At 40.2% G+C, this 24,278-nt stretch overlaps 2 protein-coding genes, 1 long non-coding RNA gene and 1 gene segment (V, D, J or C); 1 reads left to right on the top strand and 3 right to left on the bottom strand.

The window, feature by feature from the left end:
* The window catches only part of LOC121523649, an 820,099-nt gene that overhangs the window by 44,093 nt on the left and 751,728 nt on the right, over positions 1–24,278 (bottom strand).
* LOC121523651 (immunoglobulin kappa light chain-like) overlaps positions 1–24,278 on the top strand; it is an 813,481-nt gene that overhangs the window by 39,231 nt on the left and 749,972 nt on the right. The gene's annotated exons all lie outside the window — the stretch shown is intronic.
* LOC121523532 (zinc finger protein 2 homolog) lies at positions 4,838–15,149 on the bottom strand. The gene is made up of 3 exons (XM_041808452.1): positions 14,769–15,149; positions 10,755–11,504; positions 4,838–7,699 (listed from the first exon to the last, which is right to left on the bottom strand). The coding sequence occupies exons 1-3, from the start codon at positions 14,959–14,961 to the stop codon at positions 6,225–6,227; spliced, it is 2,418 nt and encodes an 805-aa protein (XP_041664386.1). The 5' UTR covers positions 14,962–15,149; the 3' UTR covers positions 4,838–6,224.
* Positions 17,697–22,857, bottom strand: LOC121523662. Its single transcript, XR_005993057.1, has 3 exons — positions 20,609–22,857; positions 20,190–20,342; positions 17,697–19,875 (listed from the first exon to the last, which is right to left on the bottom strand). It is a non-coding gene; the product is annotated as an uncharacterized LOC121523662 (long non-coding RNA).

Below are 24,278 nucleotides of genomic sequence, written 5' to 3'. Positions count from 1 at the left end.
GATTGTAAACCTTTTCACCAAATTCCCACCTTACCTTTGCAATGTTACTTAAAATATAAACTTCAGACATTTTAAGAAGTGAAAATTATTGGATTTCAGCATGGTGTATCATGATTTTAGAATGATAATCACACTTTTAGCTCAGTTAGGTTAAGAAAGAAATGATGTTAACAAGAAAGTATTCTTTTAGGTTGAACAACATTATTTTTGCCTAAATGATGTGTAGATTTGTTGGCATTTTGAATTTAAATTTTTGTTCAACAGTGCTGAAAAATAGTGCATAACACTGTCCGATACACACACACAAAAAATCTAGGATAGTGCCCACCCCTCTGCCATCTTTAGTTCAGGCTTAGCACCGGATGTTAAACATGTCTGGTTCCGCCCCTTTGCATATTTAAATTTTTAAAAAGTGTATTCTTTCCATTTAACATTTCATTGATACTAAATATTTTTCTATTTTATTCTATATTGTTTTTCAATCTCACTCTTTGTCTAGCATACCTTCCACGTTCTATAAAAGTATGTTTAACAGTTTCTTCTTCTCTACAAGTATCACATCTACCATTTTCATGTTTTCCCATTCCTGCACCATGAATCTGCGTACACCAATTTGACTTGATTTTTTAAAGTGAAAAAAGAAAGGAAAAAAAAATCTCCATTCATTTCCACAGAGAGCCGCTTTGCATCAGCAGCCTCATGCTCCAGTGCTCTGGGAGAGTTTTAGTCCTGAAGTGGGTAACCTTGGCATATGAACTTTCAAGATGCATGGAGGATGAAGAAAGTCTTGAAGAGAACAGATATCTTGTAGTTTAGAGAACAACAATGGCATGTAGCCTTCATCAGGGTCATCAAGAACCACATTGTAAGCAACATTTACGTAGGGTAGTGTGAAAACAGAAAAAAATGTGAAAAAAATCAAAATTATACCAAAATACATATATGTAGCCAATCAGAAGCAGCCACATATGTATACTAACTGATTGGGTAACAACACCAATGGGCTGGTTAAGTGATCATGTGGTGTATAGACACTGCCAAAGAGGCACATGGAGTCTCTAGTGGGAAAAAGACACCAGATTTTAGTTAGAACAATAAAAGGAAATGGCCACTGGGTGAGGTTAAAGTGCCTTCTGTGGTCATTTTAAAGTGCTACCTGTAGTAAAGTTTAGGCAACCAGACTCCTCTCCTCTATCAACATCCATCCCTCAGAAATGAAGGCGAAAAAACCACTGCTTTGTGTTTTTGTCTCTGTATCCTCAGAGTCCAGAGGACAGGTCACAGTGACTCAGCCTGCAGCAGTGAGCTCTGCTCTGGGAGCCTCCATCTCTTGCCAGACTAGTTAGAATGTTGGTACCTGGGAACTCGACCATTTTTGGGCTCCCAAGTGTTATAAACTTTGAAGCATCGGCCTAAACTGCTTTTATACAGTGCTAAAAAAAAGAGCATCAGGGACTCCGGATCGTTTTTCAGGCAGTGGATCAGAACTTCGACTTCGCTCTGACCATCAGTGGAGTCCAGACTGAAGATGAAGCAGTTCACTACTGTCAGAGAGGACATGGCAGCTTGTGTTCACACAGTGAAAAAGTACAGAAACCTTCCTCAGCTATACTGAACTGAAGCTGACCTGACTGCTGCTGCTGGACGTTTCTGAGAGACTGACACACTTCACTTCATTGAACTTCTCTATCCACAACAACAATGAGCTTAAGTCATTTAAGATTCTGTTTCATGGAGGATAAAATAACCACATGGAAATATGATACTTCAATGATAGTAGATACAAAAAACTGATCAGGAGCCGCTCTACACAGGTTTCTGTGGAAGACCAACACAGCAATAGGTATGAAGCATAATCTACAGATACAAGCTTAAAGTGTGAATTGACCTTAAGTGATACTAGTACAAAGACACATGTCTGGAAGGTCCAGTCACTGGTTGATCAATACTCTTGGCTACCATCACACCATGAAGACAAAAGAACACTCCAAGCATCTCAAATAAAGGGCTATTGAAAAGTAAAAGTCATGGAATGGACACAAATGAAATGTGAAGACACTGAACATCACGAGTTCAGTTAAATTCATCATCAAGAAATGGATGGAATATAAACGTGTGTAAATCTGCCTAGATCAGGCCGTCCTCACAAACTGAGTGACTGTGAAAGAAGGAGACTAGTGAGAGAGACCACTAAGACCTCCCTGACTACTCGGAAAGAGTTACACGCTTCAGCAGCTAAGATGGGAGACTCTGCAGACAACAACTGTTGTTCACCAGCTTTAAGAGAGAGTGGCAAAGAGAAAGCCACTGTTGGAGAAAACTCAGATTAAATCTCAACTAGAGTTTGCCTAAAAGCATATGGGAGACTCCATGGTCAGGTGGAAGAAAGTTCTTTGGTGTGATGAGACAAATATTTTTGGCCTTAAGTTTGGAAGACACTAAACACTGCACATCACCAAAAACATCACAAAGCATCTAAAGAGGATAAACACTTCACTAGGCACTGTACACAGGGTGAATGAAAAACTAAAACCTCCCTAAAACAGAACAGAATGTGAACTGAGAATACTGATGACAGTTCACTGAGGATAAATGAGCTCAAACTAGAACATAAAAAACAAGGAAAGCAAGCAGAACTCTTCTGATACCTCTGCCCCAGTAGTGCATGTTTGGATGTGCTGCAGCTGCAGTGACAGAAAACCCTGAGATGTCAAGAAGGCTGTGGGTTGTCAGTTCCAGTTAACTTTTGATACCACACAAACCACCAACCTTACCCTTAATGAGTCCTACCAAAAGGTGGCGCTCTAACAACACTGACATTTTGGTATGCAGCCATGAGTAGTAGGTGACTTTCATTGATGTTTGTCACACTTTGGACCTACAGGATTAAAAATTACTGTCACATACAGCCACAGCTCAGTGGTTTACACCAGTGGTTCTCAACCTTGGGGTCGGGACCCTCTTGGGTGTCACGAGGCACTGAGAAGGGGGTCCCCAGATGCCTTAAAAAACTAAGAATATTTTTTTTAATTACACTTGCCACTTTACACCAATTTTACCAAATGTTAACCCTTTTCATCACTTTCAATACCAATTTAAACACATTTTTGCCATTTAAAACCCCTTTTTGTTAATTTGAAACCCTTTCCATCACTTTTTTTTCTGCCTGTTTTTACCTCTTCTAAACCAATTCTTGCCACTTTCTGCCTGTTGTTGCCTCTGTTGACCCTATCAACCACTGTTTACACCCCTTTTTGCCCATTTTAACCACAGTTAACCCATTCATTCTTGGCAGTTTATATAACATTTTCATCCCATTGCATCTAATTTCTAACCATTTTTTTTGCATTTCAAAGCCATTTCAGCCCCTTTTAAATTCCCTTTACCACTTTTTGTGCCCGTTTTTGCCACTTTAACCCATTTTTGATTTCTTTTTGCCACTTTTAACCCATTTATGTTCTTCAAAAATCAAATTTCACCACCTTTTCCACCATTTTTTGCAACTATTAACCAATTTTAGCAATTTTTAACCCATTTTAACTAGTCATTTTCATTTAATTTCAAGGCTATTTACCAAATTAATGAAGAAATAGAGATATATGTTTCTTTGATATGACTGGTTATTATTTAGGTCAAATATAAAATATGGTTTTCACAGATTAACTTCACCATGGACCATGGTTTTGCTGACCTCCATGGGCCCTCAGTTTGGCTGGGTCCCAGAAACCTCCCCCTTTATCTCTCCTTATGGCCAGCCTTGTCTCCACAGGACTACTCTTGAATGTTCCTGGCTGTTCAACCACCTCCAGGATCAGTGGGGTCCCCGGTCTCTGGCACCTTTATTTTGAGGGTCGCGGGCTGAAAAGGTTGAGAACCACTGGTTTACACTATAACATGCAGTTATGAAGACATCTGTGGCATTCAGCTGATCATCTAACTCGTCTTCAGTCACATAGAGTGCATCTTTACACAAGGCCCCATTCTTTTAAATGTTATAACTGTGAATGACTTGTATCTGATGACAAATAAATAAGCTCTTTTTATTTTAAATGAACTTTTATTGTCATTACAGTAAACAAAAGTCAACAGATCACATGAAAGGTATTTTAGGTTGGATGTCTAGTTTAAACTAACTTATCATATGTTGGAGTGCTCATATGATCTTCAAACCCAAATGTTGAACTCTCTCAGAACATAACTACCTTATTTTCATAACTTATGCTGCACTCAAATGTTTTATGTGTGAACATCTTAAATTTTTTCATCATATAAAACAAGCTCAATTAACCAAAGCACATATCACATGTCTAAAATAAATAAAAAAATAAATATCTTTGTACTACTGGTAGTAAGACACATGTCACGACAGACCCCATGGGTGTCCATCACAGAACAAGTTCTTCCAGTTTCTTGCATAAGCACATATCAAGAAATGATATAATACCTAATTTTGAATGCAGATGGTTTTTGTATCAATTCCATTTCCACAAATGTTGTTTGAATCTTTCAGAGAAGAAAATATGGTTTTTCACTGTGTGATTTTGTGTCTGAAGAAGCTCTCCTCAGATCATTCCATCTGAAAGCATGGCAACTCTCAGAGCCTGTTGTAATACTTGACACCCTGTTCAGGGTTTAACACTAGAACTGTGGGTAAAATTTACCCAAGGCTGTTCTTTGATGTGTATACAATTTTAAAGACTGTCAGTGTTTGTTTTTCTTTAAAGTTTGTTTTATAGCACCTGCGTCATAAAAAAAAATGTTTGCCTAAACCCAAATTTTGTTAATGAACATGTATATCTAGAACCACCATGCAGGTCAAATTAACCCCATAAGAAAGCCTTGATTTTCTCACTGGTTTATTTCACACCAGCAATAAATAGATGGCGCAATGGAAATACCTTCTCTCTATTGCAGCAATGCCTATGAGAAATCAATAGTTCAACCTTCAACACGGATACAACGGGGGAAAAACGCCATTTACCATTGTTAAATGTCAAAAGGTAATTTCAGTGCTTTTAATGAAGAAGAATCTGGTGATAAGGAAGTTTCGGGATAAGCAATCTGTCCAAATTTGATTTTCTATGTGACAGATCATCTTCCAACAGTGATCTGGTTTCCTATCTGTGGTTAATAAGCTGTTCAATGTCAGTGGTTAACTAACAGCCCTGATCAGTGCTATTTAAGAAAATCAAGGAACTTTAATGACGGGTAAATCTGACCCATTGGCCGTGTTACGGCCTCTGATAAGGCAAAGTCAGAGTTGTTTAGGTGAATCCTGTTTTTGTTTGGACCCTCTCTCACCCTGATTGTGTTGCAGGTCTGCCACACCTCAGGAGTCTGCAGCAGCTGAGACTGATCTGGCTCATCTGAGAGCTTACAAAAGACACCTGAGATACAGCTTCAGTCTCTCTCCCTCCACTCCTGAGCCATGATGTGTGTTGACCTAAAAGTTGTAAGCTTGCTCCTGTTTGCAACTGATTAAACCAAACAATTTTAGTTAAAGACAGAGGAAGGGTAGAGGAATCTCTGCCGTTTTTGTTAGGTTTTGGTTTTCTCCTGTTTTGTGGTCAGTTAGGTAGTTTAGAATTGTATTTTAATTTTGGTACAGATAGTCTAGGTTGGTTCTTTTGTAGTTAGATTTGGGGTTTTTGTTTGTTATTTTGGCCTTTGAGTTCCCCGAAGTCAATACTTCCATTTTCGTTTTTCATTGGTCAACTCTTTGTTAGCAGGCTTTTTCCTTTGTTCACCTCTTGGTCAATTAAGGGTTAATTTTGTTATTACTTATTGTCCTTGTAAATAAATATTTGAAACTTTTGTTTCTAGTTGGGAGTTTTTTGTTAGTTACTCTTGTTTGGTTTTATAAACTTATTATGTTACTCCTTTTGGTTACCCCTAGATTACAAAAAAGGTCGTAACAGGCCATTTTAGGTATATAGAGATCCACAGCAGTTCTAGTGTTAAACATTACAGAGGTTCTCTGGTCTTCTTCCAAGCATTTTCACTCTCCAATCTCAGGTTCAAAGAAGACTCTTGACTTAAGTCTCTCATTAATGTTTCTGGATCTGACTTTCCAGCTGGTTCTGATTATCCACAGGCCTCCCTATTTGCTCCTTATTCTGCCTCTCATTTAGTTGTTGAAGGAGCTCTGAAGCCTGACCGCCAACACACTCATGAACTATTGAGGCCAAGAAACATTTTGAGACCTACAATGCAAGCTACAGATCTTATTTGTGGCATATTAAGTGAAGTTCCAGAAAATGCTTTTCTTTGAATCTCTTTGTACAGTAAGAGCAGCTGTATGGCTTTTCTCTATGTTTTTTAATATGATTCTTCAGAGATACCTTGTACTTGTAGTTTTTACCACACTCAGAACACCTGAAGAGTTTCTCTGTCGAGTGGACAAACATATGCTGTTTCAGATTACCTGTTGTAGTGAATGATCTATCACATTCAGTGCAGTGGAAGGGCTTCACTTTGGAGTGGACAAGCATATGCTTGGTCAGGTAACCCTTAATGGTAAATGATTGACCACATTCAGTGCAGCTGAAGGGTCTCTCCTTACCATGTGTGGTCCTATGACGGGCTAGATTACTTTTATGGGTAAATGAATCACCACACTCAGAGCAGCTGTAGGGTCTCTCTCCTGTGTGAAGTCTCATGTGTATGCTCATAGCTGATTTATGGTGAAATTTTTTACCACACTCAGAACACCTTAGGAATTTCTTTGTCGAGTGGACAAACATATGCTGTTCCAGAACACCTTTTGAGCTGAATGATCTATCACATTCAGTGCAGCTGAAGGGCTTCACTTTAGAGTGGACACGCATATGCGTGGTCAGATTACTTTTAGTGTAGAATGATTTACCACATTCAGTGCAGCTGAAGGGTTTCTCCTTAGCGTGGGTGGCCATATGACTGACTAGAATACCTTTACGGGTAAATGAATCACCACACTCAGAGCAGCGGTAGTGTCTCTCGCCTGTGTGAAGTCTCATGTGTTCGGTCATAGCTGATTTACGGCGATATTTTCTGCCGCACTCAGAACAGGAAAATTGTTTTTGAGTATGGATGGCCATGTGTGTTTTCATATTACCTCGCTGGTTAAATCTTCTGCCACAAACAGAGCATCTGAAGGGTTTCTCTCCTGTGTGAATTAGGTCGTGAATTTCCAGAGCTGCTTTGAGGCGAAAGCATTTATTACACTTAGAACAACTGTAGGGTTTCCCTTCAGAGTGGACTAACCTGTGCTCGGTGAGTTGAGACTGTGGGTTAAGATTTTTACCACACTCAGAGCAGCTGAAAGGTTTCCTCCCAGTGTGAGTATACCTCTTACCACACTCAGTGCAGCAGTGTGATTTATCCCTCTTTATTCTCTTCTTTTCAATCTTGCCCTTTGAGTTTAAACCTGACTGGTTTTCTCTTGTCTTCCTCCCAGCTCTGTTATCAGTCTCGGACTCAGGAAAGTCTCCAGTCTTGAACTCAGTCTTTGGTTGTACATCTTTCTCTGGATCCAAGGACCTGGCTGCTTCTAGTCCTCCACAGTCCTCTCCATCAGCTCCTTTTTCTATTTGTTCAGGCTGTTTTTGAAGAAGCTGAGAGAACTGAGGTGTCCCGTGTTCATCTTGACTCTTCACAAGAAAAGGACCTCTTCCAACCTCTTCTTTACTCGCCAAAAGTTCCTGGCCCTCTTGAGGAGAAACTAAAATACAGAAGCATGTATTAGGGAAAGCTGATTTTATATTAGACAATGTTTGTAATAGTACTTGATATCAGTTTTAAAGGCTGACTCAGATCACAGGGAACAACAAAATATGTGCAACTATGCAGGTGATAAACTGATTTACAGCCATGTGCATACCATGTGCATAAGTTTCAGGCTATAACATGGGCCGGGGGATGGGTTAAAGCAGTGTCACTCAAGAGCCAAATTGCTGAAAAATACCTTTGCAAGAGCTGCAGTCTAAGTGGTGAAAAAGTGGTGAAAAAATGCAATGGAATAATAACGTATAATAATGTAACATTACGACACATGAAGCAAATACTCGGAACTACTTTCTTGAGTAAACCACTGGGCGGAGTGACACAGTGCGCACCTCAGGCAGTGCCATAGTTACTTGGTTTCACCTGGAGTATCATTGGCTGGACGTAGCACAAATGGCTTCTTCTCAAGTCTTGTTGATGGAAGTACTTGCACTAAATGTGCGCTTTGAAATCACTCCGCCCAGCAGCCATGTCTGGAGTGTAGTTCCGGCTTTGCATTTGCCTCTAAAACAACTTCATCTCATAATTTTCCATGATTATTTCACAATGGGGTGAATGTGCAGGTCACAACTTGTCCACGAGTGTGTTTTGGAGTTGCTGGATTGTGTATTTGATGAGTTTTATGAGGGAAAGCTGGAAATACCGTAGGTCTTAATAGCGTTAGCTAAGCAGCTGGCATATCAGCCCCCCAGATCTAAAAACTGCTTGCACTGACAACAAAAGGAAACAAACCTACTCCTAAGACTATAGGGATTATGGCAATGGGCAAATTTGCCAAAATGTTGAAGTATCCCTTTAAAAAGCCTTCAGCTGAAGAAAGTAAAGCTGTATATTTCTCTGTTTTATTTATTACAGTAATGAGAGTTAAATCAGCTGATTACATCTTTCCCACGTGTTAACTTTAATTAACACATTCAAATAATCTATTATTGAAGTAAACAATTATCAGTCATTTTTAACATTTAACGGATGTCTATTTTCATGTAAATACGATGCTTTAAAGAATGAAACTGGTTAAAATGATCTAAAATGAGACCAGGAAAGAGCTGATCTCCTATAATGAACTGATAACAAAAGGATTTAAGCCCTGATGTTTCTAACAGTGTGATTTCTCTGTAATGTGCTGTTTAACTTGTGCTGGTAGGAGTCCTTTAGGAGCGCCAACTGTGATTAAGTTGATTAAGCATGAGAACAAAGCATGTGTTTTGTCTCATCCATCATTAAGCTTCCAGCCTTTTATATGAAACTACAAACTTTGTTAATGTCTGTTTTCACCTGAGGACAAATGCTAGTACATTAGAATCCCACTTTACTTATACATTTCAAAGGATTGTAAATCCTCGAAATGTAAACCTTGATTATATCAAACAGGATTTCCAGACATCAAAATTGTTGCAAGCTAAAACTGAGAGTGGCTTGTGAATGAATGGTGAAATTCGTGACTTGAACAGTGATTATTCATCATTATAATTTTAGTCACTTGTAATGTTATTTGGGTTTGGAGAGGTGATGCCATGGTGCTGCCATGTGGATGTAGCATATGCATCAGATGTCGCCCACAGTTGATGAAGTAGGTGCTCAGGGGAGTCGAATGTCTGCTCAGGAGTTTTGAAAAAGTGGGAACATTGAAATAGAGGGCTGTATTTACCTTGTTTAAGCAGATATATTCATCCACATTAGTATAATGTTTGTAGTATGTTATTGTAAAAACCGACTGGGTGCGTGGATCATCACCAAAATCTAATTGATTCTTCCCTGTCACTATCCCAATATTCCCTGAAAGTTTGGTGAAGATCTGACCTTCCGTTCTCTAGTTATCCTGTACACATGCAAACGAACAAAGAAACATACAAAGATATGGAACCCTTTACATAACCCCCTGTCGATTTCATCGGCGTGGGTAATAAAGTTGTTCTCTAAACTTTTACTATTTTGGAAGCTTTCTGTTTCACATACCATTACAATATGTCTCAGGAAAGATAAACACAGAACACTTCCAACTTGTGTTTTTTTAAACAGAAAAAGCCTAGTTTTGCTTTGTTTTTTAGAAATGCCCTTCATTTGTACAGAATGCTCTACTTTTCGTTACGGCTAATAATACGACCTGAAAAGCAGCACAGCCTGAATGATGTTGTGGCTGATAAGGGACAGTGAAAGGGGGGAGTGGGTGTGTCTTATCCCCCCCCTCTCTCCCAGGACTATACATGATGTACATTTTTTAAATTCCAGGGCAGGTACTCATCATCTGAAACTCTGGGGTTAATTACACTTTACTCCCAGTTATGACCTCCCAAAATTCAAAGGGGTTGATCCCACCACTTACACAACTACAGGCTCATCTCTTAATTATCTGTCCTGACCAAAGATCTAGAATCTCCTTGGTGATCATTTTTCAAATTTTTTAATGTTTTATCTCACTTCCAAACTGGTTTTAGATACATAAAATAATCCATAAGAATAGGAATGTACGTTTGTTTGTTTTTTTTTCAAAAACAATGCAGCAAAGTTGTATTTTCTCTTTCTGGATTCTGACACACACAATTAAAAAAAAAAAGACATTTGTGGAGGTTTTTTTAGACTTCCAGTCTGCATGAACATGACACTACAACAGCAGGGGTCCTCTGTGTGGACTGCAAAGTGTTGTTTTGCGTTTGCTTTTCATGAAAATCCTTATCCACAAACAATACAACGATTAGCTATCACACGTGTGGACAACCAGGTGGCGTTTGAGATCTCCATGTTCTGCAAATCCCTTCCACCAAACTGAACAAGTGATGCGCTTCTCTCCAGCGTGGACTCTCATTTAGACAGCATTTGTGCATTCTTTTACCACAAACAGAACAAATCCATGACCTTCCAGAATGGATTCCTATGCCGTCATACAAAATTCTCCTGTGACTAAAACTTGTTTTACAAACTTTACAGGTAAAAAGCATGACTCCTGTGTGAATTTTTAACTATGGTGTCAAATTTGACTTTACTGAAAATCTCACCATCAGTGCAGGGACTGTAGATCCTCTCTCCTGTGTGGACTCTCATGTGTGCTGCAAGCATTCCTCTCAATTCAAAACTTTGGTCGCAGATGAAGCAGCTGTAACATTTTTCCTCTGTATGACATTTCAAATGTTTTCTAAAGTCAGCACTCCTTGAGTATCTTCTACCACAAAATGAACAACTGAACGGTTTCACTCCTTTCTGCATTCCCATGTTTTCTTGATGTTGTTCAATTTGGCTAAAGCTTGAAGCACAGTCTTCAGAGTTTAGCGATGCATTTCCAGATTTCCAAGTACTGTTATTCACTTCTAATGCATTGTTTCTTAGAGGTCTGAAAATTGAAAAAGCCTTAAAGGTCTCCTCCCAATCGCAAAGACTGTTATTATCATCAGAGTCAGAGTAGGAAGTCTCGTTATGAGCAACTGCTTGTGCAAGAATGTTTGGCCTAAAGTCACTGCCTCGTTCTGGTCCATCACAGTCCTCTACATCAGCCTCTGTTTCCAAATGCTCTGTGTCTCTCTGCTCTTCCGTTTGGATGTCATGAAGTACTAAGGAGTGAGGGTTCTCTTCATCATCATTTTCATTCTTCACAGGGACAAGAGCGAATGTTAGCATGTCATTGTCAGCCTCCTGTGGCCTATGAGGCTGCTCCTTTTCTTCCTGTTCTTCTTTAATGTGTGCTGGTTCTGGTAAGATCTCCAGCTGCTCAGGGAGAACCTCTTCTTTTCTCATGGTCAGCTGCTGGATGTCTGTGGAGAACAGTGAAATGCACAAAGATTTAAAGAACAGGGATGGGACGGACAGAATAAAAGTTGCAGCTACACACGGCAACACACAGCAATTAAAGGGATATTTCAGGGTTTTTGAAGTTGTGTCATATGAGGTCCTTGGCTATAGTAGTGGCGCTTGCCTCTAGTGAGTTCTGTGAAAGTTTCTCCGGTGGTTATTACGAGCTCAGAGCAATTCGGGGCATAGTGGCAACAGATGGGAACATTTTATCTGCATAATTTAATGAGTTTGACATAAAAATGGACCAGGAGAATATGTTAGCTCACCTGTACGTTGTGTCGAAAACGTACAAAGCACTTAATTTCTCCCAAATAAACCCTCTGTGTCAGGGACTAATTTACGATGCAGCTTTCGGCTTTTTGTCTCCTTCCACTTCCATATACTGTTATCCTCTGATCAGCTGTGTTGGTCTGCAGGCTCCCACAGGGATAATAACACCACACTGAGCTAAAACAAAGATAATAAGAGTGATTTCGACTCAAGTGATGATGCTGTGCCATTTACTGTGGATATGAGAGGATATTTGTTAAGGATGCACCGATCCACTTTTTTTCAGTTCCGATCTGATTTCAATAATTATGTGCCGATACCGATACTGATATATTTTTTTAAACAATTATTATCGTTGTTGGTATAATGTGTGAGGTTACATGAGGCTGTAGTAAACCACCCAGCTCCTCTTATTAAAAAGCAAAAAAATATATAAAAATGAATTGAATTTAAATGTATTCCAAACAATTTTATTTTAACTATTACTGAACATTGATTTACTAGTCAGTTAAACTAATTACCTATCATTTTTATGAACATGTGCTTGAAATAAATGGTAATTGTACCGCTAAGAACATCCTAACTAATACTAGCTCAGTTACACACAGACTGTCTCGTGTTAGACGTGCGATGCGTTCATGGTCTACCGCAAACTGTAGGATGGATTTGGATTGGTCACTTGGATCGGCGCCGTCAGTCAGATATCCGATCTATTAATTATTTCCATATCAGACCCGATACCGATATTTGATCGGATCGGTCCCATCCCTAATATTTGTATGAACCTGAGTACACCGATGAATACAGATGAAGAGTAAGTGGGCTGAAAGAGAGGGCAGAGAAACTTCATTTGAAAGTTTTGAGCAGGGGAGATCCCCAGTTACTTGGTGGTGTAGATGCGGAAAATGCAAACCCATACTTGTTAAACTATGCAGATAAAGCATTTCCATCTATAGCCACTACGCCCTGAATCTCTCTGAGCTTGTAATAACCACCATAGCAATTTTCACAGAAATCACTGGAGGCAAATGCCACTACTCTAGCCAAGAACGTAACACGACCCAACTTCAAAAATCCCAAAATAACTAAGGAATATTATGTCAGCAACAAATCCCTACTCAAACAAAAAAATCTGAAAATATTTCACTGTGTGGATCCTAAATATATGTAGGCTAAGTTTAACGTTTGATGTAAATTATGGAACAAGGACCGTTTTAACGTTCCTTTTTAATTGCACCAGTATAATTGGAGCATGAAGGTTCTAGCAGCTGTGTGCAAGATCAAAGATTTCCCTGCTGAGCTGACATCAGAGAGACTGCCAGATGACACATCTCGTTTAGTGGATTTAACCTGTTAATATCCTGGAAGCACGAAAATCATTACATCATGTGAAAGATTCCAGTTCCCTTTGATGGAAAAATACCGAGCTTTGAGTCTGTTCTCAATTAAATGCTTATGCTGAGCTTGTGCTCATAAAATCAATACTTGTTCTTCCTCCACCAGTTAGCTGAGAACAGAGTCAAAGCTCGTTCATTTTTTTTTTTTAATCAGTTTCCTATCAGTTTAACTCTTGTGCACCCCTTGGTATATTTTTTGCATTTTTCAATGAAAAATACTCAGTACTTTTGTATTTGTTAATAGTAGAGAGGCCAAATTTGGCAAGGATTTCACTTTTTTAGTGAAGTTTTGAAATTCAAAGTTTCATTAATAACAGGGCTTTAAGACTATGTGGAGAAGAAAATGTTCCACCTTTCACCCTTAGGACATTTTTTGCAACATTGACTCCCATGAAAACATACATTTTTGATCCTACTGTAATTTTAGCATAAAACAATGTTTTACATATGACCACCTTTTCAATCTAAGCTTTTGTCATGAAAGTGTTTTTTTTTTTTTTCAATTATCCATCATGTTACATCATTTTCCACTGTATGGCTGGGGCCTCCATTCTATGCCATTTCATCGAGGCCTTTTTCTGTCGCACTACTGACTAATGCTTAACAACAGCACACATGATTACAACAAAAACCGGTCCAGGCGTGTTGGTATTGATGTAAAAGTGTGGTATGAATGTGTGTATTGAAAAAATAATTTGTGTGTGTGTGTGTGGCTTTGTGTATAGGGAAACAGAAAGTCTTTTTTGCGTATCACATTTTGCACATCCCCATCTCTCTCCCACTCTTTTTATGCCCCCAGATCACCCCCCGACACACACACAGGCCTACAACCAAAAATGCATTTGCACCCCCCCATCCCACCCCATCCATGCACACACATTTGTGTGATATATTCGTTCATATTGTTTCATGTTTTGTGTTTTTGACAGTGAAATATCGGTTGATGTTCCCAAAATGGCACAAAAGGGTTAAAATCTCTTAGGAAATACACATTAATTTAATAGTTATGTTCAGGGCTGGAATTGGTTAAAAGATTTAATGCAGTGAGAGTGAAAAAATAGTCATAGTTAATATTTTTATAGCATTTTTGGGAACTGTACACTTTTTGCACGAAGGGTGAAAGGTTGCATATTTTTTTAAATGAACTCCCACTGCTCAAAACATAATAATGCATGAAAATTTGTGTTGTTGTCAATTACTGACATATCCAAGGAGGTAATAACTCTCCCCGAAAAAAAGAGTTTGCTCTTAATATATAGAAAATATTTCATATTTTGAGTTTTAATCATTTAAAACATGTGGGTCAATTTTTCCAAAATAACATTAAAGGGTTAAAATTATTTTGTAAATTCATGTAAAATTGGTAGTTATGTTCAGGACTGGAGTTGGTTAAAAGATTTAATGCTGTGAAAGTGAAAAAAAAAACATATACAAATGTAATATTTTTATTGAACTTTTTAGGACCCGAACACTTTTTTGCATGAAGGGTGACACATCAAAATATTCTGAAGGGGTGCACAAGGGTTAAAGTGGAAAGTGTCACTACAATGTACAAACCTAATCTATGTAGCCGGACTTCAGGGTTGAAAACCGCATCCAGCAGCTTGTGTCGTTTCCCATCCGCCCCCTTTTCTCGACTGAGTTGCTCCTCGTACTCCACTATGGTTCTTTCAATCAACTCAAATATCTCTTCAACAGCCGCAGACAGCTTCTGGTCGACAAAAGATCTCAGCATCGGTACTTTAGACATTTTCACACAAGAATAACAGCATTTACTCCATACACAGTCCAGTCAAAGAAACTGCTGTTGAGGCAGGGTGGAAAACGCCGCCCGTTTTCTTCCTTCTCCCCGTGGTTCGTCTAACATTTGACAACAACGTCCTTTCCCATTCTTTCCATACATAGAAAGCTTCACGTGTCGGCTCGGACGTTCATGGGAGTCGCACAAACAGTCCTGTGTCGGCTCTGTTTTGTAACGAAGCTTATGGTGCCGACCGGAGCAGTGCAACGTCACTTCCCGCTTTCCATTGTGACCACGCCCCCATTTAAAGGAAAACAAACCCTCAAGTAGGTAAGAAAACTTCGATAACAACGCGATTAAGTCAAAGCCTGTCATTAATAGAGTGCTTTTTAGGGGGAGAAAAGGTACTTGTCTAGATGAAAAAATTAGTGCATAAAAAAAGTCTAACGCAGAGCTCTTAAGTTAACCATAAACAATCAGGGACTGATGAGGAGATATTTGAGCAGTTAACATTTCTTCATTTAAACACCATACTTGTACTAATTTATCTCATACAAAAATGCAAGTAGATGGTAGTATTTTGAATGTTAACTTATAGCTAAATATAATAAAAATAATTAACTGCCAGGATGTTAGAGTCATCCTAACCCTGACCATAAGTGGTCTAGACCAGAAATGATGTCCACATATCTCATGAAAGTTTTGTTCCTGCAGAAAATCCAGACCTGGATGGGTTTTAGAGCAGATGTTTAGGCTGAGTGTTGTTGAGGGTCTTGAGGCAGTCAGAGACTGTGTCAGTCATTGAGAGAGGGATGGGGGACTCATTTATAATGATGGACCACAAGGACTGGTTAAGGTCCAGCATCAACACAATGTCCACTAAAAGTTCTGAATTTACTGGAAAATTTCCTCCTTAAATCCACAAAAAATCCCTAAAATGTAAAAGAAATGAGGCAAAATTTGAGTTGGTTTTAAAGATATTTTAAAGAAGGCCCTCCATTCTTCAATCTTCCCCATATGTTTGAGCGAAACTTGAACAGAAAGCCTGAAGCCAGCAGTCTCCAGCATCAGTGTGTGAATGTGGAGTGAATGTTGAAGTGTGTCAAAGTTCTCTGAGTAGTCAACTAGAAAAGCTCTATCCAAGCTCAGCTCCATTCAAAATTTCATTCAGGACTGAAAAGCCATCTCTCCATCATAAAGCTGATACGGCGCCCTGTCCCGTATCCAGGCATGGTTGCATTCACATTTCATCCGAACCGTGCCAGAGTCCACTTGAATTGCACCCGAGACCACCTCCCCAAGTGGGCCCGGGCATGGTTCGTTTGCATTTGCATTACCAGAATATACCAGACTTTGGGGCTTAAGTGCATTGGATCTAGGACCAGGCCCCTAGTGTAAAAGCCACCTAAGTTTTGACATCTGCTGTAACCAAAGACTCAGGTCACCAGTTAACACGGTCTCAAGGAAAACGTATAGCACCTCTAGTGTTTAGAAGATGATCTAGGTCAGGGGTGCCCAAATTCTTTTCGGTGAAGGGCCAAAAATGAATTGGGGTGGAGGGTCGCAGGCCAAAACTAAACATACACGTTGCAGTGCATGAAATTAAATATGCCTATAGCATAAGTGTGAAAAACAATAACTCATACAAAGTAATTTTGAAAATGAATAACACTATTCTTTATTGTGTTTCACAGCTTGAAATTATTGAACATCCATATGGCACAAATACTAATTGGGCATACCGCCTTGAAATCAATTTCAGTAAAAAAGTACTCATGTTCCCAACAATTTTTAAACTTTCTTTTATCAGTGTGCCACTGCGTCACACACTCCATCTCTGCCATGACCCCAGCTTGACCCCAGCATCTTCTCACCGACTCACTCTCTGGTCTTGGGCTTCCAGATCTGAGCTGACAGGAGCTCAACAGTGCCACCCTGCCCCCAATGTAACACAATGTAAACTTGTGGTCAGGAGAGGAAGTGCAACCATCAATAAATATTCAAAGAAAACATTTAGACTGCTGGCAGTGGAAAAATAATCAGCCGGATGCACCTTTGGCTGTCGCACTAACAACAGATCGTGACAACAAAGTATCTTGACTAATGCCTCGTTCAAATTTTTATCCAAGACAACTAATGAACGTCTTTGACAGTTTCTAAGAATTCATTGGGACACTTTTTGTTATTATTAGTAGTAACCATGACAACAAAAATGTTTATGACTGAAAGTTGCCAGTTAACATGGTCACTATTTTAACTGTTATACCCACTGGTATGAAATTTAATTCTCTAAAAACATTGGCATGTAAAAAAAAAAAAAAAAATCTTAGAGAGAAAGTTAGAATTCTGACTTTTTCTTAGAATGAAAAAGTGCATCCATTTTATTCAGCGGCCCTAATTCTCTTCCATAGTAATGTAAGGTACAAAACAGCACTGAGCAGAGTAAATCTGCTAAATGGTAAATAGTTTATAGGACTACACAATAGCAGCGTATAGATTGATTAAAAAACTCTCCATCCTACCCCTGGTCCTGGTAGTATTTATTTAAAGAGCATTTGACTATATGGAAACAAATTCAATGGTTGGATTTATTTGCTCTTGGTTTTTGGTCTGAAATGATTGAACCGAAATCTCATAGATGGTTGAATATTTTAACATTTAATTATAAGCCACAGTAAAAATAATTATATTTCATCACATTGTTATTAAAGATAAAACTGTATTTATCCTCCACTGGGGTAAATTTGGTTATGGCATTAGCTCAAAGTAGAGGGAAACAGAACCAACAAATATTTAACAAAAGCAAAATGTAAACTAGGAATGTTTGTAACACTTGCACTCTTTAATAAATACATTAACACAAAAAAAAAACAAAAAAGGGGAAAAGTGCCAAAAACACTTCAACACCATATGACAAAAAGTGATATGATAGTCTTATTTACTAATGTACACATGCACACTTTGACTTGTGGAAGAATCAAGACCAGATTTGAAGAAAACAGTGTGAATGGTACCAATTTAAATGAGGGAAAAATATCCAGGTAACATTACACATCCTAAACTGTAATAGTATTATCAATAATTAAACGTGTTGAGGAGCAAAGACTTTTGGATAGCTGGCTGTAACATCTGTGGGACAGTGTTCACATACATATTTGTACAAACAGACATAAAAGCATATTCACATTTATGTAAGCTCTTATATCTACTGTATATGAGTTAAAATAGAAGAGAACTTGGGCAAATTTCTACTGTCAAACTGTAAACATGAGATCATCAGCCAAGAAGTAAATCCACATGCACAACAGCATACACTGTTTAGAAAAATATGCAACAGAAATATTTAAATATAATCTTGTAAAACAGGATTACTAGTGCATGTTTTGTTCTTTGTAGGAAATTAATGAAGTGAACCGACTGTATTTGTTTCAGTTAAACCCTTTAAAGAAGCATTAACAAATGCATTTGGAGGGAAAGGAGATGCAAATCAAAGATACTTCAGCAAAAAAAAACAAAAAAAAAAAACACAAAAAACTGATCCTGCCATTTAAGAAGCTGAAATCCTGTTTTATTTTATGTTAACTCAGTAAGATTTTCTGTTTGCATTCAAGCTTTTAAAACATAAATGCTGGTTCATTACATTTGATGAAATATATTTGTAAGTAGGGCTGTCAAATGATCAACATTTTTAATCGGGATTAATCTCAGAATCCCTGCAGTTAATTGCAATTAATCATGTAATGTTTAATCACATTAATCACAATTTAAATTCCAGGTGAAGGTAAACGTTTGATAACATTAGGTGCAGATGACTTTTGACTTGTCCACTGAACTGTCTGAGTTTTTAAAAGTGAAGTAAAAAAAATGAGGATCAGTGATCGACTTATATTTTAGAACTGTGGCTGTTGGGAGACATTGAAAAAGCTGAACCAAAGTGTGTTGAAAGAGACAATTAAGTGTGAGAATACCCTGTATTAAAATAATAAGGCACTAATTATGCATAATAATTAATGCAGTTACTCTCGAAAGCCCTGGTTATAAGTTATTACAACAGTCCTATCTGACTATTTAAAACAATGTTGCCCTCAGGAAAGAAAAACAGAATTTATGTGGTTCCCTTGGTAACCAAAGTTGCCTGTCCCTGGCTTGAATGATCTAGCACACCTTAAAAGGACGGTGTAACAGTCTTTGGCTGAAGGGGCTGCTCAGGCCTCAACAGTGTTATGCAGAGGGTGAGAGGGATTGTCCATGATGGATGCCAGCTTGGCCAGCATCCTCCTCAGAGTCCAGGGAACAGTCCAGGACAGACCTGCCCCTCCTGACCAGTTTAGTCTTTTTCTCTGCTCCCTCCTCCACAGCCAACCACTGCATGAAGGAGAGCAAACGCCATCACGCCATCTAAAATGTCCATAACAAGAGTCCTGCATGCTCCAAAGGACCTCGGTCTCCTCAGCAGGTGCAGGGGTGACCAGTCCAACACCCAGGTATTTGTACATCTCCATCCTCTTAATGTCCAGTCTCTGCCAACAAAGATCTGCCTGTACTCCACTGGAGAAGTCAAAGAACATGACCCTCACAGCACTGCTGGGGTTCTCCAGGTGAACCAGGGACCTGTGTAGCAGGTAGACGACAGCATTGTCCACCCTGATCTCAGGCTGGTAGGTAAGCTGCAGGGGGTCCAGGCTCAAGCTCACCAGGGGACTGGTGTGCCAAGGTTGATCTCCTCTTGGACTTCATCAGATGAAAGGCGAGGGTCTGAAGTGGTTCAGCTCCCTGAGATGCGACGTCATCAGGACCGAAACCATGCAGGAAGTCTTCCACAAAGTCGGGATCCTCTCCAGACTGGGGCTCAGGTTGAAGATGACCCGAAGTCTCTTGCAGTTTGCACAGTCCCTCTGGAGTCAGGGCTGATACTGGCAGGACCTGTAAAAGAATGTGGATTGTAGATTTATGGATCCCTTTGAGAGTTCCATTTAACATTTACAGTTTCCCAAAGATTGAAATCAATACTTCCATAAAAGAGTAAAACCATTAATAGGGAAGGTTAAAATGTTTTTAACTGGTTTTGGGTGTAAAATAATGGAAAATAACACTCAGATTTCTAAAGATTTAGCTAAAATCTCAAAAATGGCAGTATGACTAAATTTCCCACCAAGAGTGCAACATCACAACATTCAGAATATGGTGTTAAAGTCGAGGCCTAAAGTAAGACTTAAGAAGCAGAATGTGATGCTCACCTGCAAGCACTTGTTGCTGTCGGATCTACGTTACAGCAGCTCTGGCCTCCAATGGCTTCAGGTATCCGGTGGTTAGTTGACGACTCAATCTGAATCCTGGCTCAGCATCCCATTGGAGATGGAGGGCATCGGGGTCTTCTTATAGGATGAACACTGGGTAAGAGGAGAAGAAATAGGTTCAGTTGTAGCCAAGGGTTCATACCCTCCTGCAGCCTATGGCCAGAGACAAGTCCAGAGTCACCAAAGGCTGACTTGCAGATGCAATCTTGACCTTAGATTGGACAAAACAAAGATGTTCCAAAAGTGCATCATAACAGCATCGGTACATCATGGTCCTAACCCATCCAAAGTTGGGCTTGAGTTAGAAATCACTTGAGTGAAACATGACATGAGTGTGTATAGTCTTAACTTCCTCTTACCTTCTGCTATGGTCCCCAGCACGAGGATGCCTGGCTCAACTTCTCATGTGGACTGAGGAACCCAAGACCGTCTCCTTGTAGACCCCATGATGTAAAACAGCAGCAGCGCGTCCCTGAAATGTTTTGCCAAAATGCCCAATTCTGCAGCATTTGGCATTTTGGCAACTTCTTAAGACCAGCAGAGAGATATACAAATACACAAAGGACTGCAAACACAACCAGTACAGTACACACATAAACAAGACAAGTTATCAGTATACACCATGGCTTCTGGGTCTTATTGTCGTGTTCTTCATCATTTCCTTATCTTCATATTGCTGGGTGACCCCTAGTAGGACCGATAAAAACAAGGTCTGATGCCTTGCTGGCTGTCACAATTCTCCCTCGGTGCTAGGCTGTAGTTCCTTCCAGAGCATCTTGTGAATGTTTTTGTTGCTGTTCTATAGTTTCCTTGAAAAACCTGCTAATGATGTGATATTTTCCTAAGGGCAATTTGAATTTTGTTGTTCTATTGTTTGTCCAAATTTCCTTAAAAGCCCTTTGTGAATTTTGTTTTTTGTTGTTGTTCCACAGTTGGTCCATATTTCCTTGGAAGCTCTTTGAAAATAAATATATTTTTTTTTCTATAGTTGGTCCATATTTCCTGGAAGCTCTTTGAGAATATTGTTTTTTTGTTGTTGTTGTTCCACAGTTGGTCCATATTTCCTTGCAAGCTCTTTGAGAATAAATATATATATTTTTTTCCATAGTTGGTCCATATTTCCTGGAAGCTCTTTGAGAATATTGTTTTTTGTTGTTGTTCCATAGTTGGTCCATATTTCCTTAAAGGACCTTGAGAATATTGTTTTGCCATCGTTTTTCTAGTTATTTATTGTGGTGGTTGTAAGTGATCAACCATGCAGCATTTAGGAACTGAATAAACTCAACTGCTGATGGTGACCTACCTGCTGCAGGATAGAAGTGTAGCAGAAGGCCAGGGGAACCCACTGAAGGGTGGAGGTGAACCCTCCTAGCAAAAAGACCCTCTAAGGGGTGGAGGAGGACCCGGAGGCCAGAGGAAGCCTTTTTGGGTGGAGGAGGACCTAAAGGCTAGAGGAAACCCTGTTCAGGGTGGAGGAGAGCCCTGAGGCTAGAGGAAACCGTTTTTATGTAGTAGAGCCCAGAGGAACACTCTTTAGGGTGTAGTAGAGCCCAGAGGCCAGGGGAAACACTCTTTAGGGTGAAGGAGGACCCGAAAGTCAGAGGAAGCCATTTTAGGGTGGAGGAAGACCCAGACACTGGAGGAACCCTTTTTGGGTGTAGGAGGACCCGGGGGCCAGAGGAACCCTTTAAGGTGGAAGAGGACCCGGAGGGACCATTATTGGGTGGTGGAGGACCCGGCGAACCCCTTTCTGAGTGAAGGAGGACCCGGAGGCCAGAGGAACCCTTCAGGGGGGAGGAGGACCCTGAGGCCGGAAGGACCATTTTTGGGTGGAGGAAGACCTGGAGGCCGAAGGAACCTTTTTTGAGTAAAGGAGGACCCGGAGGCCAGAGGAACCCTTTAGGGTGGAGGAGGACCCGGAGGCCAGAGAAACCCTTTAGGGTGGAGGAGGACCCGGAGGCCGGAGGGACAATTTTTGGGTGGTGGAGGACCCGAAGCCCGGAGGTAAACATTTTTATGGTGTAGTAGAGCCCAGTGGCCGGAGGAACCATTTTTGAGTGGAGGAGGACCAGGAGGAACCCTTTTTGGGTTGAGGATGACCTGGAGCCCGGAGGAACCCTGTTTTGAGTGGAGGAAGACCCGGAGGCCACAGGAACCCATTTTAGGGTGGAGGAGGACCCTGAGGCCGGAGGAAACCATTTTTATGGTGTAGTAAAGCCCGGAGGCTGGAGGAACACTCTTTAGGGTGTCGGAAGACCCTGAGGCCGGAGGGACGCTTTTTGAGTGGAGGAGGACCCGGAGGCTAGAGGAAATCCTGTTCAGGGTGGAGGAGAGCCCGGAGGCTGGAGGAACCAGTTTTGGGTGGAGGAGGACCCTGAGGCCAGAAGAACCCTTTTTTGAGTGAGGGAAGACTCGGAGAGCACAGGAACCCATTTTAGGGTAAAGGAGAGCCCGGAGGCTGGAGAAACACTCTTTAGTGTGGAGGAGGACCCGGAGGCCGGAGGAACCCTTTTTGGGTTGAGGAGGACCTGGAGCCCGGAAGAACCCTTTTTTGAGTGAAGGAAGACCCGGAGACCACAGGAACCCATTTTAGGGTGGAGGAGGACCCGGAGGCCGGAGGAAACCATTTTTATGATGTAGTAAAGCCCGGAGGCCGGAGGGATGCTTTTTGAGTGGAGGAGGACCCTGAGGCCAGAGGGACCATTTTTGGGTGGAGGAGTACCCAGAGGAACCCTTTATGAGTGGAGGAGGACCCAGAGGCCGGAGGAAACACTTTTAGGGTGTCGGAAGAGCCCGGAGGCCGGAGGAACCAGTTTTGGGTGGAGGAGGACCCTGAGGCCGGAGGCAACCCTGTTCAGGGTTGAAGAGAGCCCGGAGGCTGCAGTTAACCCATTTAAGGTCGGAGAAGAGCCCAGAGGCTGAATGAGCACTCATTAGTTTGGAGGATGATCTGGAGGCTGGAGGAACCCTTATTGAGGGGAGGAGGACCCGGAGGCTGGAAAAACACTTTCTAGGGTGGAAGAGATGCGAAATAAAAGGCTCATTGCCAGCATGAAAATTTGTTTGTAATTAACCTTATCAGTGTGAAATAAAGGCTAATTGCCAGCAAGAAGGTTTGTTTTTAATTGACCTTAGCAGTGTGAAAGAAAAGGCTCATTGCCAGCAAGAATGTTTGTTTTGTATTACTGTTAGCAGTGTGAAATAAGGGTTCATTGCCAACATGGATGTTTGTTTATAATTAACCTTAGCAGTGTGAAAAAAGGCTCATTGCCAGCAAGAATGTTTGTTTTGTATTACCGTTAGCAGTGTGAAATACAAGGCTCATTGCCAGCATTAATGTTTATTTTTAATTAACCTTAGTGTGAAAAAAGGCTCATTGCCAGCGAGAATATTTGGTTTGTATTACCATTAGAATTGTGAAAAAAGGCTAATTGCCAGTAAGGATGTTTGTTTTTAATAAACCTTAGCAGTGTGAAATGAAAGGCCCATTGCCAGCAAGAATGCTTGTTTTTAATTAACCTTAGCAGGGTGAAAAAAGGCTCATATCCAGCAAGAATGTTTGGTTTTAATTAACCTTAGCAGTGTAAAATAAAAAAGGGTCATTGCCAGCAAGAATGCTTGTTTTGTATTACCGTTAGCAGTGTGAAAGAAAAGGCTCATTGCCAGCAAGAATGTTTGTTTTGTATTACTGTTAGCAGTGTGAAATAAGGGCTCATTGCCAACATGAATGTTTATTTTTAATTAACCTTAGCAGTGTGAAAAAAGGCTCATTGCCAGCAAGAATGTTTGGTTTTATTAACCTTAGCAGTGTGAAAAAAGGCTCATTGCCAGCAAGAATGTTTGGTTTTAATTACCCTTAGCAGTGTGAAATTAAAGGCTCATTGCCAGAAAGAATGTTTGGTTTTAATTAACCTGAGCAGCGTTAAAAAAGGCTAATCGCCCATAAGGATGTTTGTTTTTAATTAACCTTAGCAGTGTGAAAAAAGGCTCATTGCAAGCAAGAATGTTTGTTTTGTATTACTGTTAGCA

Source organism: Cheilinus undulatus, linkage group 16 (genome assembly GCF_018320785.1).
Source record: "Cheilinus undulatus linkage group 16, ASM1832078v1, whole genome shotgun sequence".
NCBI classification, from domain to species: Eukaryota; Metazoa; Chordata; class Actinopteri; order Labriformes; family Labridae; genus Cheilinus; species Cheilinus undulatus.
The sequence above is the reverse complement of the archived record's forward strand: the minus strand, read 5'-3'. Positions and strand labels throughout refer to the sequence as shown.

Excerpts from the sequence above, each read along its gene's own strand:
- LOC121523532 (XM_041808452.1), bottom strand. The coding sequence starts at position 14,961 with ATGTCTAAAGTACCGATGCTGAGATCTTTTGTCGACCAGAAGCTGTCT. Across the intron at positions 11,505-14,768 it reads AGTCCGGCTACATAGATTAG|ACATCCAGCAGCTGACCATG; the intron begins GTTTGTACATTG and ends TGTTCTCCACAG. Across the intron at positions 7,700-10,754 it reads CTACAGTCCCTGCACTGATG|TTTCTCCTCAAGAGGGCCAG; the intron begins GTGAGATTTTCA and ends TCTGTATTTTAG.